Below are 15617 nucleotides of genomic sequence, written 5' to 3' on the forward strand. Positions count from 1 at the left end.
AATAAATTTCGTTTTTCTCCACTGAATCAAATTTATATTTTACTCTTTTGTTCTGTTTGAGCACAAATGAGCCACCACATCCGCATACGAATCAGCAACACGTCAAGAATAAAATCTCTTTTGTGATTTTCCCAAACACTGTATTTCACACAAATTGCAGTGCTTTTAAGGCTTTCCATGACATGAGTGCCGTAGCCATTGTAACAAGGAGCACATATTTATAACTTATCTACACACAGATTTTTCATTACATTTGTCGCCGCTTTCTAAGCGTAAAGCGAAAACTTCTTGCTTCAACGGTTACCACAAGCCAAGCACATTTGGCTCCTTCGACCGTTTCACATCGCACACACGCAATTGCACATGCCGTCGCTCATACGCCGTGTCGACTTAAGCACTTGTTGCCACAACAGTCCACCAAGCAAGCCACATACACATGTATGTTAGTGTTGGTGCGTGTGTGCCTCTGTGTTTGTAATATTCAAAGTCAACAAGTTATATGCGAGTATTTCATTATTATTCCTAGTCAACTCCATGTCCGCTCATACACTCTCGAAATCACTGCGCACAAACACACATACACTGCTTTGCAAACAAATATGTATGGGTGTGTATGTGTCCATTTATCACTTTACCACCAATATATTCCTAGTTGTGCGCGCGTATCGCACTGTTGCCGCTGCCGCCGTCCAAAGAGTCAAGATACAAATGAGCCGCGAACGTCCTGTCGTCGCTTTTATATGCCAACGGCACTTGGTCGCACGGTCTGCGCTTGAAAGACGCACACACACACACACATATTATGCAAACTTAAGCGAGTGTTTCTTTTTCTTTCGTTTGTCGGCTGCTCACACATATTTCTGCGCATCCTTTCGCTTTCTTGTGCGGCGCACTGGTAAATCGCTCATTTGTTGCTTCTCGTTTGAATGTGTGTTTGGATGTATGTATGTGCGTGCGTGTATGCGTGTGGCGGCAAGCAGCATGCGACAGTTGGCAAACACGCTCGTGCTCATATGTATGTAGCAAAGGATTTACATAAATACACACAGCCAAGGCAATAACAATTATGCAAAGGAGCAGTGGCATTAGTGACAACAAAAATAAAGCAACAACAATGCTACCGTTTATTACTACGTTTCCGTTATTTGCCATGCAGCGCTTGACTCGTTGACATCGCGAGTTAATTTAAACACTAAATCGTACATTTCAGTTGTAATGCATGGATCGATGTTTCGGATGTACTGTGATGGACTTGAATTTCAGTTTATTGAAATTTTGAACAATACTAGTTTTTATACCTTCAACACCTTGAGACCCAGCATTCATTATTGAATAATATTCGACCGAATAGACCACACCAGCATGAAGTGAAGAAAATATAGCAGCCGTAGAGTGTACACGCCGACCACGGAGAGTCGATTCGACGCCTTTCGCAGCAACTCGGACTGACGTAGTCCAGATCTTAAAGTGAAAGCTTACAAAATACAGCTTGCGAAGGAACTGAAACTGCTCGACATTCCCAAGCAACATCGCTTCGCTGAGTTTGTCAAAAGTTCCAAGAATATCCGATGTTTTCAAACAAATTTAGTTCAGCGATGAGACTCATTTCCAGCTCGATCTGAAGAGATTCAAGAACTGCCATTTTATCAGAAAACAAAAAAAAAAATGGTTTAGTGTGGTTTCTGGGCCGGTGGAATCATCAGTCCATATGTCTTTCAAAATGATGCCGATGAGAACCTAACCGTCATTGGCGGCTGTTATTGCTCGTAACCAACTATTGGATGTCTGGAATTGAAGCTCTTGATCTTGGCGACATTTGGAACAGCAAGACGGCGCTACTTCTCACGCATCGCATCAATTACTGGAGAGAACTCTTCGGTGTGCAGATCTCCGTATAAATTGGTCTGATCGGATCACTATAGCACTACTGTGAAGGGTATATGTATCTTCGATGAAGCCAAAGTTAACACATTTATATTGTTTCTGTTTTTAGTTTTAAAAGATTCTTCTTTTCGGCACCAAGTGAAGCCAGCTCCTTCTTTGCCTGATGTTTCCAACTGAGTGCAGTGCGGTTATCGTATTGAACACTTTATTGAGTGTACTCAGCCATTCGGTCAACATGACCCAGCCAGCGTAGCCACTGTCTATTAATTCACGAAACTACATATGTCAATGACGTCGTATATCTCAAATAACTCATCGTTCTATTGACTCTGTTTTCGCAGTTGGCATTGCGCAAAAGACCATAAATCTTTCACAAAATTCTTCTTTCAGATGTTGTCATTGCACATGATTTCGTCCCATGTAAAAGGAAGGGAATATCTGTAGAATGTTCACTTCCTCCYATGCGAATGCGATGACTGTTTGTTTGATGACGAGAGATATTCTGGACTACTAAAACGAAGCGCATCGTTTCCCTAGCCAGTTTGAAGAAGCAAGTTCAATAAGGGCGGGTGGTTAGGCCAATTATAATAACATTATCGGCGTCCCCCTTTAGCTCTGCAGCTCRTATCAACTTCGTATCAACTTCACCGCAATAGACTGAGGAGTCATACGTTAGGAAGTCACCCTGTCTGAAATCTAGTTTGGTATCGAACGTTTCTTTAATCATTATAGATTTTGCAGGTCTTAGGCCASAATCATATGTTCTCCGTCGTCGTATTTGATTAGTTCGACCGACAATTCGACGGCTCAACTACTTTATTTTTCTTTCCTTTCTTCTTCTTCACAGTCGATATCGGTTTCGCTATCTCCTGGTGTTACACAACCATTCAAAAAGCTGAAAAAAACTTTTTTAAGAGTCCGCGAATTTGAAAGTGGGTGTTTTTAGCATAATAAATTTACAGACGTATTCTTAGAATTACCRCTAACCGTAGAGGTTGATTCCAAAKTAGGGTTCTGTAGTCGCCATTTCGCACAATACCTTCATATACACATTTGTCATTATTTCGAGAATAAGTTGTCAATTAAACCTTTAGAGAATCCTTACAAATTACTTTGTCTTCTTCTTCTTTATTATCACTTACCGATATTATTATTATTTAGCACTTTGTCGGGTAAAATCCGGGTCGATTCGGGCATTGTAGATCCGTATGTTGAAGATTATGCGAGAGCCCTACTCAAAAAGTCTTTTTTTTTTTGCCTTTGCATAGAACGTACATTTGTCTATTTGAAATTATCAACAAATTTTAAGTTGATCCGGTAAGGATTGGTGCAATCAGTTCTCGTTTTTCCCTAAGCGCTGATTTCGGAGCCGGAGAGTAAAATTTTTCAAACACGTTTGCACCRATCGACTTGAAWTTTTTACACGACCTTCTAAAATACATATGTTTGTCAGGTAATAATTGATGGAATTTGATTTATGGCAACGATTTCGACTTGTAAGCCATTCTTTCAAAAAAAAAAAATAAGTTTTTTGGAAAACTTTCATTCAAATTGCACAAAAAATKCCCTTCCATAATTACCTGTATTCATCAGTAACTAAAATAATTTTTTATTTTTCCATTTAAGATAACTTTAAGCGCCAAACAACTTCTTCCGGAGGTTTTTCTGAAGATCGACAAGGAGGTCAAGGAATTAAACAAATCTTTCAAAAAAGATCTTTCAAAGTTTATTATCAAGCTACAGTTCCTAAGTGCACTTTATTTTTTTATATCTATAAAAAAAAAATGTCTCTCTGCCCATTCTGTGTTGTAAGTAAAATTATAAATAAAATAGCATTCAAAGAGAGTGCGAACATTCCTTCGCGAGCCCCAAAATCATGCCAATGACTATTCTYTTCGTTACATCAACACACACACCCACACACGAACACACATGCTAACACAATCATCAGCTGTGCAATTATACATTAATACTATTAAGTACGCTCAATTAGATTTGCTGAAAACAATTAACATGTCACTTACTCCATCATTAAAGACTTTAATGCAAAAATAACTACAACACAAACCGATTATGAGAAACTTTCGCTCCAAGCCAAATACAAATATGGACACACATTGCAAGAACACAGACGAGCGCACACATCGATATTCGTTGACAATGGTTAGCAAGCACAAGTGCTTCTTTAGGCCTTAATTCTTTAATTCGTTTCGTGTTTACTCAACCATTTTGGCGCGAAAGTCTACCATTGAAGTGTTTGAGCATACTGTTTTGTTGCCATCAACATGTTTTGCAAACACACACGCACGCACTTTGTTAGCCAAAGTTTTAAACACAGAAGATGAACATACCCTGTTCAGAATATGAAGATTGTTTTTTGAAATTAAAATATGAATTCTTAGTGCAAATATCAAAAAACTGTACTTAAATTAATTAACAATTATTACAAATGGCATCCATAATTTGAAATTATTAAAAATATCTGCAAACGTCGGCATCATAAGGACTCATTTTCTTTTTATGCCACTTATCGACTTCAAACCCGCGGTAGTTGGCACTTTGGATGCAGCTTTCTTGGCCTCTTCTATAGCCATTATCATACGCCGCGGTTCGGTTAAAAACCAAATCCAYAACAACTGACTGTAGCGCCAAAGTTTGTCTTTTTCCTATTAAGTAAAAAGAAATAACGGATTTTATATAAATTAATAAGAAAGGCATTTGAATATCTTACTAGTCTTTCAGCTATGTTTTCTTGAAATTGCGTACGCAAATAACGCAGTGTTCTATCAAGGCGCTCCTGAGTGTTTTTGGCGTTGTAAATGGGCATTAAGAAGCGCACATGTTCGAACATTGGCGCCTCCACAGGGCTATCATACACCATTGGCCGCAATAAAGATTCTAGGCGTTGCCTAAAAGCATACTAAAACGTTATTTCAAAAAGCAATACTATTTTAATATTTTCACTTACAATTCGTGCATTTGTGCAGTGACATTTGCATATGCTTTACCGCCGATCATACCCTGCACAGCGTATGACAAGAGTCTGGTGAATTTCTCATATTCATACAGGCAGGACTTTGGCTCGCTGCGCACTTTCTGGCCGAGATGACGCGATAATCGTTCGGCTATTGCATCCAACAGTGATGGCGCAGAGGTATTAGTAAATATATTGCCATAAGCTAAAAGCGGCGTATTGTTCTGTTGAATGGTGCGCATCATTTTAATGCGCCTTTGACAATTATCTGTTTCACTGTTTAACTGATCTGTGTTCACAAAACGATTTCTTTTCCGTTCTAAATCTAATTGTATCGCGATCCAAACAAGTTCGGCATTTGATAATGCATCCGAAATAATTTTTGTTAAACGTTTATCGGTTTCTTGGCGCTTTAAGGCACGCTCTAATTTTAATTTGGTATTTTCATAAAGTATCAATTCCATGCGCTGCTGGGTATGCTGTCGCACATGCAAAGTGAGATCRTTCAAAAGCGTGTCATAAGCAATCTTCAAATGGTGTTCGTTCATCATTTCCAGTTCGCGTGTTTCATGCTCCATGTCCGCAAGACTGATGACATGTATTTGCGAAAGATCCAAAAAATCGATCAAAGACTGTGTCGCCTTTGATTTTGCCTTTTCTTTTATATATTCAAGCGTATAGTATTCCATACTACACAAAAATAAGGAAATTATAATTTTAACGAAAGAGCTGGAAGTAATAAATTTTGTATGCGCTTACGATTTGGCTAAGGATTGAAGTTTGTCGGAAAACTCGGAATGTTCAGATGAGGTGCAATCCATTTCGCTATAATCCTGCAAAATAATAAGCGATTAATCATTTGAAGGAAATTAGTACCGAGTGTTTTCTGCACCTGAATTTTAAAATTCTCCTTCATATACAAAGTAAAATATTGCATGAATGTATCGCATTTTAGCAGGTATTGATCTATAGGTAATTGATGAATAAAGAGCGGTGGCGATTGCTGCGAAGTAAAAATAAAAAACAATAATTTGTGGCACCAAATGTGACGGCACAAAAATATACTTACAATTTTCGTAAAACAACGTGTGGCTTCGTTAGAAAGTTTATAATTTTCCAATTGCATTTCCTCCAGCTGCCGGGCATAGTTTTGACATTCATTTAGCAAATCATTTTCTTTACTAGTTAAAGTACTGATTTCATTTTCTAATTCTCCCAGTTGTGCGTTAATTTTGTTCTTGGTACCTCTACAGTGACCGAAAATATGTGTAGATATATCATAAATAAATAAATATAATCATTACCTCATTTCCTCAACGAGTGCTGCGTAACAATCTTCTGTATGTTCTAGCAAATTAAGTTCCTCCGACATCGCTATTACTTGCTCCTCTGTATATTGCAGCAATCCGGGATTTTGAATTTCCATTTCTTTTAGTTTCGCAGCGCGTTCAGTAGATTCCATCACTTCTCCTCTSTGCTTTAACTCGTCAAACTCTAATACTTCATTCTCAGTTAGTATATTAATATCAGTTATATTTTCAGTGAAAAAATTGAAAAACTTTTGGAAACGATCATCGTAGAGAATCCATTGGTTGGCGCAGTCGAACCCCAACTTTTTGAAGGCATCAAAGTGCTACAGAGTAGACAACMTACATATATTTCACATATTTTAATTTTGTTGATCTGTTATTCAACTTACATTAATTAAATCGCCCATAATTGGCAAGGGATAAGAAACTAGAATACAAAATGCAAATATAATATTTTATTTTAAATTMAATCGAATTCTTCTTCTTTGTATTTTTAAAACTGTGAATTTCATATTTATTTGGAGAAGTACTGCCAATTTAATTCGTAAAATAAATGGGCTACACTCTAATTGAATGCAGGGTGTACATGATAAGAAAGTAAATTCTACCCTAAATATTTTAAACCGTAATTAGTTAAGATTTATGCTTAATCTAATAACTAACACCTTCATATGACATGATAATTTTTGCCATGCCRTTTGATGAGGTGCCGATTGTTCCATGTGAGCTACCTATCGGAATATCACCGGTTAATTACCCAATATAGCTACCAGAGATTGTGTTAAGGTTTATATATTATATTATGTACTATTATGTATACTTATTCACTTTCTTACGCAAAGGCATGATGATTAGCTAGGTTTATATCTTAGTTTCCGCCCTAATTCTTTCAATTAGTTGTAGTTTGGAAGCTGTGAATTGTTTAAGTTAATGTGCTGATTTTTACAAATTCTTTCCTACCGCTGGTAAGCACTGAAATTTGTCACAGTTGTTTAATTTATCGATAAACGTTGCTATTAATTTGGTAACACTTTTCGCGGCAGGAATGACAATACAATTTCACTGTGAAATAAGTGAATATTAAAAACTTTTAATTAAACAACAGCAAAATGGTAAGTAAAAAATTAGTAAATATATTAAAAAGTCTGAAAAGCCATCATATTATGTCAGATTCTTACTTAATGCAATTAAGTAAAACATTGTAATGCTAGTGTTCTTATGTRTCTCCCAGGCACGTCGTTATGATTCGCGGACAACCATCTTCTCCCCAGAAGGCCGACTATACCAGGTGGAATATGCTATGGAAGCTATTTCTCGTGCTGGCGCTGCCTTAGGTATACGCACAGACGATGGTATAGTTATAGCTGCAGAATGTCATACAACAAGTCCATTATTAGACAACGATATCTTTCAGGACAAAATTTACAAAATCAACGAGTAAGTTGTAACATCCTGTATACGTATCAATGTATGATTGTTTGTCTAAACTTACAGTCATTTATGTGTTGCTGTTGCTGGTATTACATCCGATGCCAATGTTTTGGTAAATGAAATGCGCTTAATCGCTCAACGTTATCAATATAATTATGGTGCACCAATACCCGTTGAGCAACTGGTCTCACATTTGTGTGACATTAAGCAAGCATACACACAATATGGTGGAAAGCGTCCATTTGGTGTATCGATTCTTTACATGGGTTACGATAGGCGTCATGGCTTTCAACTCTATCAATCAGACCCCAGTGGCAATTATAGTGGCTGGAATGGCACCTGCATTGGTAAAAGCTTTGGTGTAGCTATGTCCATGTTAAAGACAGAACTTGCAAACCGGTAAGAATATGTAAAATATATATGTGTAAACAATTATATTAATATATTTAATGTTGTTATTCATAGTTATGATAACGCAGAAAATCCTCTTACAACTGAAGAAGGTAAGAAAATCGCTATCAAAGTGCTGGCTAAAAGCATGGAAGGCATTAATGCGGAAAAAGTAGAAATGGCAGTTACCACATTAGGAAGTAATGGACGCCCTATAATTAAAATGGTCCAAAAAGAAGAAATTGCACAATTGATAACTAAACACAATGAAGAGGAAGAAGAAAAGAAAGCGTCGACGTCAGGGTCAAATTAGAGTTAGATATTCGTTTTTTCTATCTAATAATATTTTATGTTTCGGAATTAAACGGAATTAAAAGTTAAAATATCACTCAATGATTTTATATATTTAAAAGATTTACGATATATGCTACTATACTATCCACTAAGAAATAGCTAAGGATTGTGCAAGAATGTGATACAATATTTGTTGGAGAACGCACTGTATATTCTGAAATTAATGATTTTTATCAACAACTGATTGTTTACATAATATATTTTGGCATAATACTGGACATCACGCATACATAAATTGTTTTCGTAGAAGAAGTAGAAATATATTGAAAATGCCAAAACTTTAAAAACACTCAACGGCAGCGCGCTTTCGAGTCTAAAGACTTCCGTGTTGTGAAAAACTTAAATGTTACTTATGTCTTAGTGAAAAAACAGATCGTCACATTTTTATGTGCATACAATTTATTTATTTATATTAAAATCTAATATAATTATTACATAATAACATTTCCCCATTAGCATGGCATATTCAACAACATTTTCACAAATTGAAATATATTCAAGATTTACCCAATTTTAACAACAGGTGATTTGCGACGATTATTCCGGCGCTTGTTTTTTTTGCTCCTTTTTGCCTTGTTGCGATTAGCCCTTTTCTTGTTTCTTCTATTGCGATTCCTGTTGGCATTTCTGGTACTGCTCCTAGTACCTCCGTTGCCGGATTTCCTTATACGTCTTATCGCTGTATAACGGAGATTTGCAGTGATCCTATTGACTCCATAATCTAAGCTCGTAGGTGAGGTAGTATTGCTCAACGACGTTGGATACGTAGAACCGGTAGATGTAGTATTAGACTGACCATGGGAAAGCTTTAATGAGAAAAGCGTGAAAACTGCTAGTGGTAGAAGATATTGTGCGAATTTCATTTTAATCCAAAACCGAATTAATTAGATCGATTGAATGATGAACTGGTTGTGTATGCAGACTTAAAAAAGTCACGGATTTATATAGTATTGCGCTTAGTAGTGAGTAGTTGATCTTTTCGCATGAAAGTCAATAGACTGTTCAAATAAGATTGACATTGGCTAAACAAACAAGTTATTGAAATTCAAAGAACCGTGAAATGTTAGTGACCCATTTAAAAACAGTTGCGCCCTAAATAATTTCTTCTGAAAGAGCTATCGTTACAAACATATACATATGTATATTATATGTAGAAGTTCAAAAAGTTTCATTTGTAGAAAGGCGCCATAAAGAATGTGCTACGTTTTTGTTAAAAATTGGGAGTTTCGGTGAGCACAATGGYCACAGTGCTTTACCTTGAGTCATAGCATTAGACTATGCTAGAGGGTACCGTTGACCCCGGAAATATTTATCCGTTTCCACGAAAGTCGGTGCGAAACTTAACCTACAGCTACAACAACAACGCCAGAACCATTCATATTTTTATTTGAATTGAATATTCATTCAACATAGTAAATAATTTGAGCTATATTATATAATAAACAGCTAGCAAACTAAGCATAATAATAGCGATAAGAACCTAGGATTGGGAAACACACATTAGTACTATATTCTCATATCCTGAGCAATGTGTATTCAGTTTGCCAGGTAGTTGGTAACACCCAGAAGGAAACATCGGCGATCTTATAGAGGATTTAAGCATATGTCTAAATGTCGAGCATATGAACACTAAAACCTTACCAGGAATAAAACCTTACTTTGGTTGTTTGATTCCTCAATTGAGAATAACTCACACTAAAAGCAAATTTGGTACAATCAAAACGATGTTGATTATTTTTATACCCAGCAAGCCGCAAGAGAAGAAGAGCGGTCACACGTATACAAGAGTTGTTTTGTCAGTTATGCATTAAGAAATTCATAGAAACTTTTACATTACACATTGTTACAAATACCATATGCAAGTGCCAGTTTAGCAAATTTCCCTTAAAATAATTTATGTGYAAATAAAACGAAAAACACCACTGTTTCATATTTAAGTTTTGACATTGCCGTCAAAAGGAAAAAGAGTGAAATAAACATCCAAAAGGAATAAAAAGGTGGACAGAAGGAAATTAGTTCTGGAAGTTTATAAAATTTGTGAAATTGATATTGAAAAATCAGCTGTAAGTAACGTGAGAAGCACTAAAGTTTTATTGCTATAGAAGGAGAATCTGAACGTGCTCGAAACGAGATGACTGCTCCGCGTAGACTTCGCAAAGAATTGACCGATCTACAAGCTTGTGGTCTGAAATCATTTCGTGAAATTAATGCGGACGAGGAGAATCTGCTGCGTTGGACCGGTTTAATTGTACCAGATAATGCTCCATATAACAAAGGAGCATTTCGTATTGAAATAAACTTTCCTGCGGAGTACCCTTTTAAACCTCCAAAGATAATATTTAAGACTAAAATTTATCATCCAAACATYGATGAGAAGGGACAGGTTTGCTTACCCATTATATCAACTGAAAATTGGAAGCCTGCAACACGTACAGATCAAGTTGTTCAGGCATTGATTGCATTAATCAATGACCCGGAACCAGAACATCCACTGCGTGCAGATTTGGCCGAAGAGTACTTGCGAGATCGAAAGCGGTTTATTAAAAATGCCGAAGAGCATACCAGGAAGAATAGCGAAAAACGGCCGTCGGATTAAATAAGAAGTGCTGCCAAAAAATTACATGTGAAGTAGTAAAAATATATATTTAAAAATAAACAAATATAATCATTGGCATTGAATTATGTATTTCATCTACTAGACATATTTGTAAAATTGTATTGTAAATGGTAATATCAATAGAGAGAAAAAGTAGAATTTTACATCCGAACACGGTTCAAAGACATTGTGTTATGTATTATATTCCTAAAACCACTGCTTTGAATAAATAGCTCCATGTTTTCTTATAAAATATGTACAAATTCACCTATSAATAGTAGTTACTGTAAAGTATAGGTAGATTGAAAGAAAAATAGCCAACGTCATCGCTTAGGAATCAATCGATGGATAATTTAAAAGCAAGTATATGCAAATAAAATAATGACTATATAAAAAACAATTGATTTACTTTTTTAAATATTTTTTTATCTATATGTTTTTTTCTATACACATACACGCAACAGATTTTTTTTATTTGAGATTTCAATATAAATATATATTCCTATTTATTTCTAGTAGAAAAATTATATTAATCTTACTAGTTTTAGTTATCTAAAGCCAATTTAAAATTTTTCATCAATAATTGATTATTATAAGCCATCAATGTATTTGCAAATTTATTGCGATGCAATTTTTCGATTGGCATAATACATAAAACATTTGCATCTTCTGCTAGTAAATCGCGAATCCGTTTTAACGTAGACATTTGGTCCTGTGTATATTTATCACATTTGGCAAGCAATTCTATCTGAAAGTTAGGCCCAGTGGAGATAGATAAATGTCCAAAAACGAAAAGGGCCAATGAAAGTAGCACGGAAACGGATAAGTGTGTTAAAAAGACCACATTTGACAGAACTATTCGCCGTKTTTGCTTTTCGTAAATCATATCAAGTAATCCAATAAAGTATTCTCGAGGGAGCAGCGAGTATCCATGCATATTAAGATTTAATTGTATTTCCTCACCGTCTGCAATACAATTGGGTTTCAGCATGTAAATAGGATCACGGTGTAACATTTCCTTAAGCTTTTGATACAGTTGCATAACATATATATGTCCAAAAAGACTACTAAGTAGTTCAGTGAATGGAGCGCCTCTGTAAATATGCAAATCAGGAGTAGATGTTTTTGATGTGTCGAACTCTTCCTGAAACTGTATATCATAATTGAAGTCTAATATTTTTTCTAAATTGTTAATGAAACGATGAAATGAAAATATTCGTTCTTCCATTGTTGTTTCCTTTGCCATTTCACGTTCCGTGTATGAACCTCTGCAAAACGGTGCAGACTTGCAGTTTTCTTCAGTTGCTTGATATCCATATAAAACTTTATTTTGCTCTGCGATGCTACACACCTTGTAGCGTGCGTAAAATTCATTGGCTATTTCCGATCGGAAATGCTGTTTATAAATCACCTGACGACGAGTAGGCTTTACTTCATATGTCTGAATGTTCGCTTCAATCGCTTCAATTTGAAAATTCATAAAAAGTCGAGCGCATATCTCATGTTGTAGCAAGAAATCATTTGGCAAGTATGATCTTGGGAGAAGCGGAAGTATGTTTGCACATCCAACATTTTCCTTCATCAATTGCAATAGTTCTGGTAAATACTTAGTCTGCTTTCGGTAACCAATGCAAATTATATAAATTTCCGAGTTGCCGCGCTTCGAGGTAGCAGGCTTGAATACGTGTACATCCTCGAAAAGACAGTTCAGCAAAAATAGTTTACAGACATTTGTTGATTCGAACATTGTAAACATTTTCATTACAAAACAACCGCCATCTGCGAGTATACAGAGAGCTGCGGTGAGCTCGGCAAAATGAAGAGTCGCCACCACTTCTTCCTGACAATCAGGTGCATCAACACAATCTATTGAACCATCAGCCGTAATTAGCTGTACATTATCCTCCAAACGTTTCCGGCAATGTTCTTGCATTTGCTCAATATGATTACGATTTATAATGTTGCCAGTAAAATCATCATGCATTAGCCAATTGTCAAATGTGTGAAACATAAATCTATCGTCCGTAATCATGCCACTTGTGGGGTTGCCTTCGTAATACGGATTAAGTGTTGTAGAAAGCCAACGCCATTCCACCTACATATATGACATAAATATGCATATGTAAATATACACATGTATATATACATATAATAAACATAAAAACAAATACAGTTAGCATGATGTGTTAATCATTTATGGAACAATATTCTCACCTCTTCTTTTTTGTATGTTGAATACATGTAATGATTTAAGGCAGCAATAAATGCTCCCGGCGATTCGCACAGATGCAAAGAATTTAAATGCGGACCTTTCACCAGAGGATAGGCGTGGAGACATTCAAATAGTTTGCACCAAGCTACTGTAACAAATTCGGCCTTAGTTTCATTTTTCAAACGCCATGGTATCTCATTTGATGGATCCTGCCGTCTTGTATGCAGACTCCAATCTTCAATTGTATAATTGTTTAATTTGCACTTCACATCATTTAATTTTGGCTTCAGTTGTTGCAGTGTATCAAATTGATAATATTCACTAAACGCTTCGCTTGGAGAAGGTAACTGCCAAATATTCTCTTTTGGCTTCTGATAATGGAATTTCTTTTCGAATACTCGATTAACTTCCATCTTGCTGGGCTTGTTGTTATCCGACCTGCATTCGTAGCGAAAATGCTCCTTCGATGGCCCGTTGTAGTTGGTTGCAACCTGCARTAATCCACTGCGCGGAATTAAACGTTGTGTCGTATTTTCCATTTAGCTATTTCTTCTATCACACAACCATCAACAGGGTTTAATGCAAAGAAATAAACACTGGATGATTATTGGAACAATAAGAATAATAAACCTTTTAATTAATACTGCGCTCGTTCTGTTAAATAAACGCCGGCGAATTTCTGGTAATTCCACTCAGCTTTCGCTTACCCACTGCATGCACGTACGATTAATTATTATAGGGAATATTTATACCATGAACAGGGTATTTTAAGCTTGCCAATTAGTTTTCGACACCCGAAAGGGGACGTCTGGAATCTTTTAAAGTATGTTTTTTTTACTTTTCTTTCCAGTCCTTGTATGGATTGTAAGTTTGTTAAGAGAATTTTTAAGCAGCTGTTTACTTACCTAATCGGTATTATAAGATTTCAAAAACGTAGAATAAGATTTATGCCATTTCTGATTTTATTTAGAAGTGTGAGTAGAAATTTCATCACCCAGAACAGTAGTTATTCGTTTATTTATTTTTGCATTTATTTCTAATTTACAATTACATACATACATACATGCATTTCATATTCTAATTGGCTTAATTTAAACGACACACGTATTTCTACATAAATACGCGAACAACACAATTCAGTAAATACTCGTAGCAGATGCACTTAGAGGCCTTTATAACTACATACAATATAACTACTAAATACTCTTATATACGTAATTTTACTGTTCCTGTCGAACAGCTTAATAATTACAACTACATATGTATGAATGTATGCACTTAAGTGTAGAGTACTGGTAGGCGTGTGAGGCAAAATTAAAAGCACCGCAGGACATGCGATAGTTAACAACTGCCTTGCAACTACTATTAACACGGACTAGCCCGACGACGGTCACCATAGAGTTCAATTTGTAGCGTTTCGGTCTGAAACATACTAGTCCCAAGCTGGTTCAAAACAGAGAAAGAACAAGAAATACCCTTTACAAATAAAAAAGGGTACATATGAGAACTTAATTTTTATCTGTCAGTTTGTATGACAGCTGTATGCTATAGTGATCCAAACAGAAATATTTCTTCATCCTAGTTTGTTTGCCATGTAGTTGTTAACTAGTTTTTCTGCCGTTATGCTTGTTAGTATGTGTGTGTGTGTGGGGAACAGTTTATGTTACGTTTATGTTGTCACCTTAAGAAAAATTAGTCGAAATCCAGAATTTAACACTGCTTTTTGCCAATTCTAAAACCCGTTAAGCACAAACATGCATACTTGTATATGCATAAATGTGCATGTGTATGCATGYTTGAGCATTCAGCGAATATTGTATTGCAGCCCCCATATTGTGATTACTTTGTTTCCAGTAAGTCGCCCTGTAGGAAATGTAATTTAATTAAATAATTTATTTGTTTATGCATTTGTGTGTGTGCGAGTTGCAAATATTTGATTGTCTCCATTTATTATAATTTCTTTATGACATTTATTTTTATATTTTTTTGCATAATTCTTTTTTGTTATTTATTTAACAATTGCTTTTATTACATGAGTGCTTTTATTGAAGTGTTTTTTAATTTTTTTTCACTCTTTACAAAACATCCTATGGTTTATTATATAACTTGTTCTCTTATATATAAGTAGTATATAATAAATGTGTGATTAAAAAAGTAGTCATCAATTTTAGTTTTTTTTTTCAAAATAAATTACTGTTATAATTACAGTTTAGAGTTTGTGTGTTTTTTGGTTTGTTTTTCCATTGCTTATTTATACAATTTATATAAATGAAGAGTACTTATGTAGATCTTATGATATACATGTGTATGTTTATACACTAGATATCAGAGTTRACCTCAAATTGTCTCAGTTGAACAAATATCCAACTTTGCTTAAACACTTATTCAAAATATATGTTGTTAAATTTGTTTGAAGTGCGAGCTGAAAAGCTCAAGTGAAGAGTAAAAATATGTTTGCGATTTTTA

The 15617-nt window shown here is 35.4% G+C and overlaps 5 protein-coding genes across 5 annotated transcripts in view; 2 read left to right on the forward strand and 3 right to left on the reverse strand.

Annotated features, from left to right (window-relative positions):
* Positions 1-3081, reverse strand: part of LOC108971771 (atrial natriuretic peptide receptor 1) — a 17626-nt gene extending 14545 nt beyond the window's left edge. Inside the window, exon 1 of the mRNA XM_018938043.1 lies at positions 3027-3081. Within this exon, the coding sequence (XP_018793588.1) occupies positions 3027-3081 (55 nt within the window). The remainder of the gene's footprint in view (positions 1-3026) is intronic.
* Positions 3082-4278: 1197 nt separating this feature from the next.
* On the reverse strand, positions 4279-6667 carry LOC108971786. The gene is made up of 8 exons (XM_018938065.1): positions 6558-6667; positions 6163-6491; positions 5928-6105; positions 5751-5861; positions 5618-5691; positions 4853-5548; positions 4616-4793; positions 4279-4550 (listed from the first exon to the last, which is right to left on the reverse strand). Exons 1-8 carry the CDS (start codon positions 6573-6575, stop codon positions 4392-4394), a joined length of 1743 nt encoding a protein of 580 aa, XP_018793610.1. The 5' UTR covers positions 6576-6667; the 3' UTR covers positions 4279-4391.
* Positions 6668-7193: 526 nt separating this feature from the next.
* Positions 7194-8561, forward strand: LOC108971830 (proteasome subunit alpha type-4). Its single transcript, XM_018938138.1, has 4 exons — positions 7194-7280; positions 7400-7605; positions 7663-7998; positions 8065-8561. Exons 1-4 carry the CDS (start codon positions 7278-7280, stop codon positions 8300-8302), a joined length of 783 nt encoding a protein of 260 aa, XP_018793683.1. The 5' UTR covers positions 7194-7277; the 3' UTR covers positions 8303-8561.
* A 1629-nt stretch (positions 8562-10190) lies between these two features.
* LOC108971831 (ubiquitin-conjugating enzyme E2 L3) lies at positions 10191-11339 on the forward strand. The gene has a single exon (XM_018938139.1). It carries the CDS (start codon positions 10475-10477, stop codon positions 10937-10939), a length of 465 nt encoding a protein of 154 aa, XP_018793684.1. The 5' UTR covers positions 10191-10474; the 3' UTR covers positions 10940-11339.
* A 73-nt stretch (positions 11340-11412) lies between these two features.
* On the reverse strand, positions 11413-13788 carry LOC108971833 (cap-specific mRNA (nucleoside-2'-O-)-methyltransferase 2). Its single transcript, XM_018938140.1, has 2 exons — positions 13154-13788; positions 11413-13034 (listed from the first exon to the last, which is right to left on the reverse strand). Exons 1-2 carry the CDS (start codon positions 13688-13690, stop codon positions 11484-11486), a joined length of 2088 nt encoding a protein of 695 aa, XP_018793685.1. The 5' UTR covers positions 13691-13788; the 3' UTR covers positions 11413-11483.
* Between the last annotated feature and the right edge of the window lie 1829 nt (positions 13789-15617).

Source organism: Bactrocera latifrons, unplaced genomic scaffold (genome assembly GCF_001853355.1).
Source record: "Bactrocera latifrons isolate USDA-ARS-PBARC rearing strain unplaced genomic scaffold, ASM185335v1 scaffold_36, whole genome shotgun sequence".
NCBI classification, from domain to species: Eukaryota; Metazoa; Arthropoda; class Insecta; order Diptera; family Tephritidae; genus Bactrocera; species Bactrocera latifrons.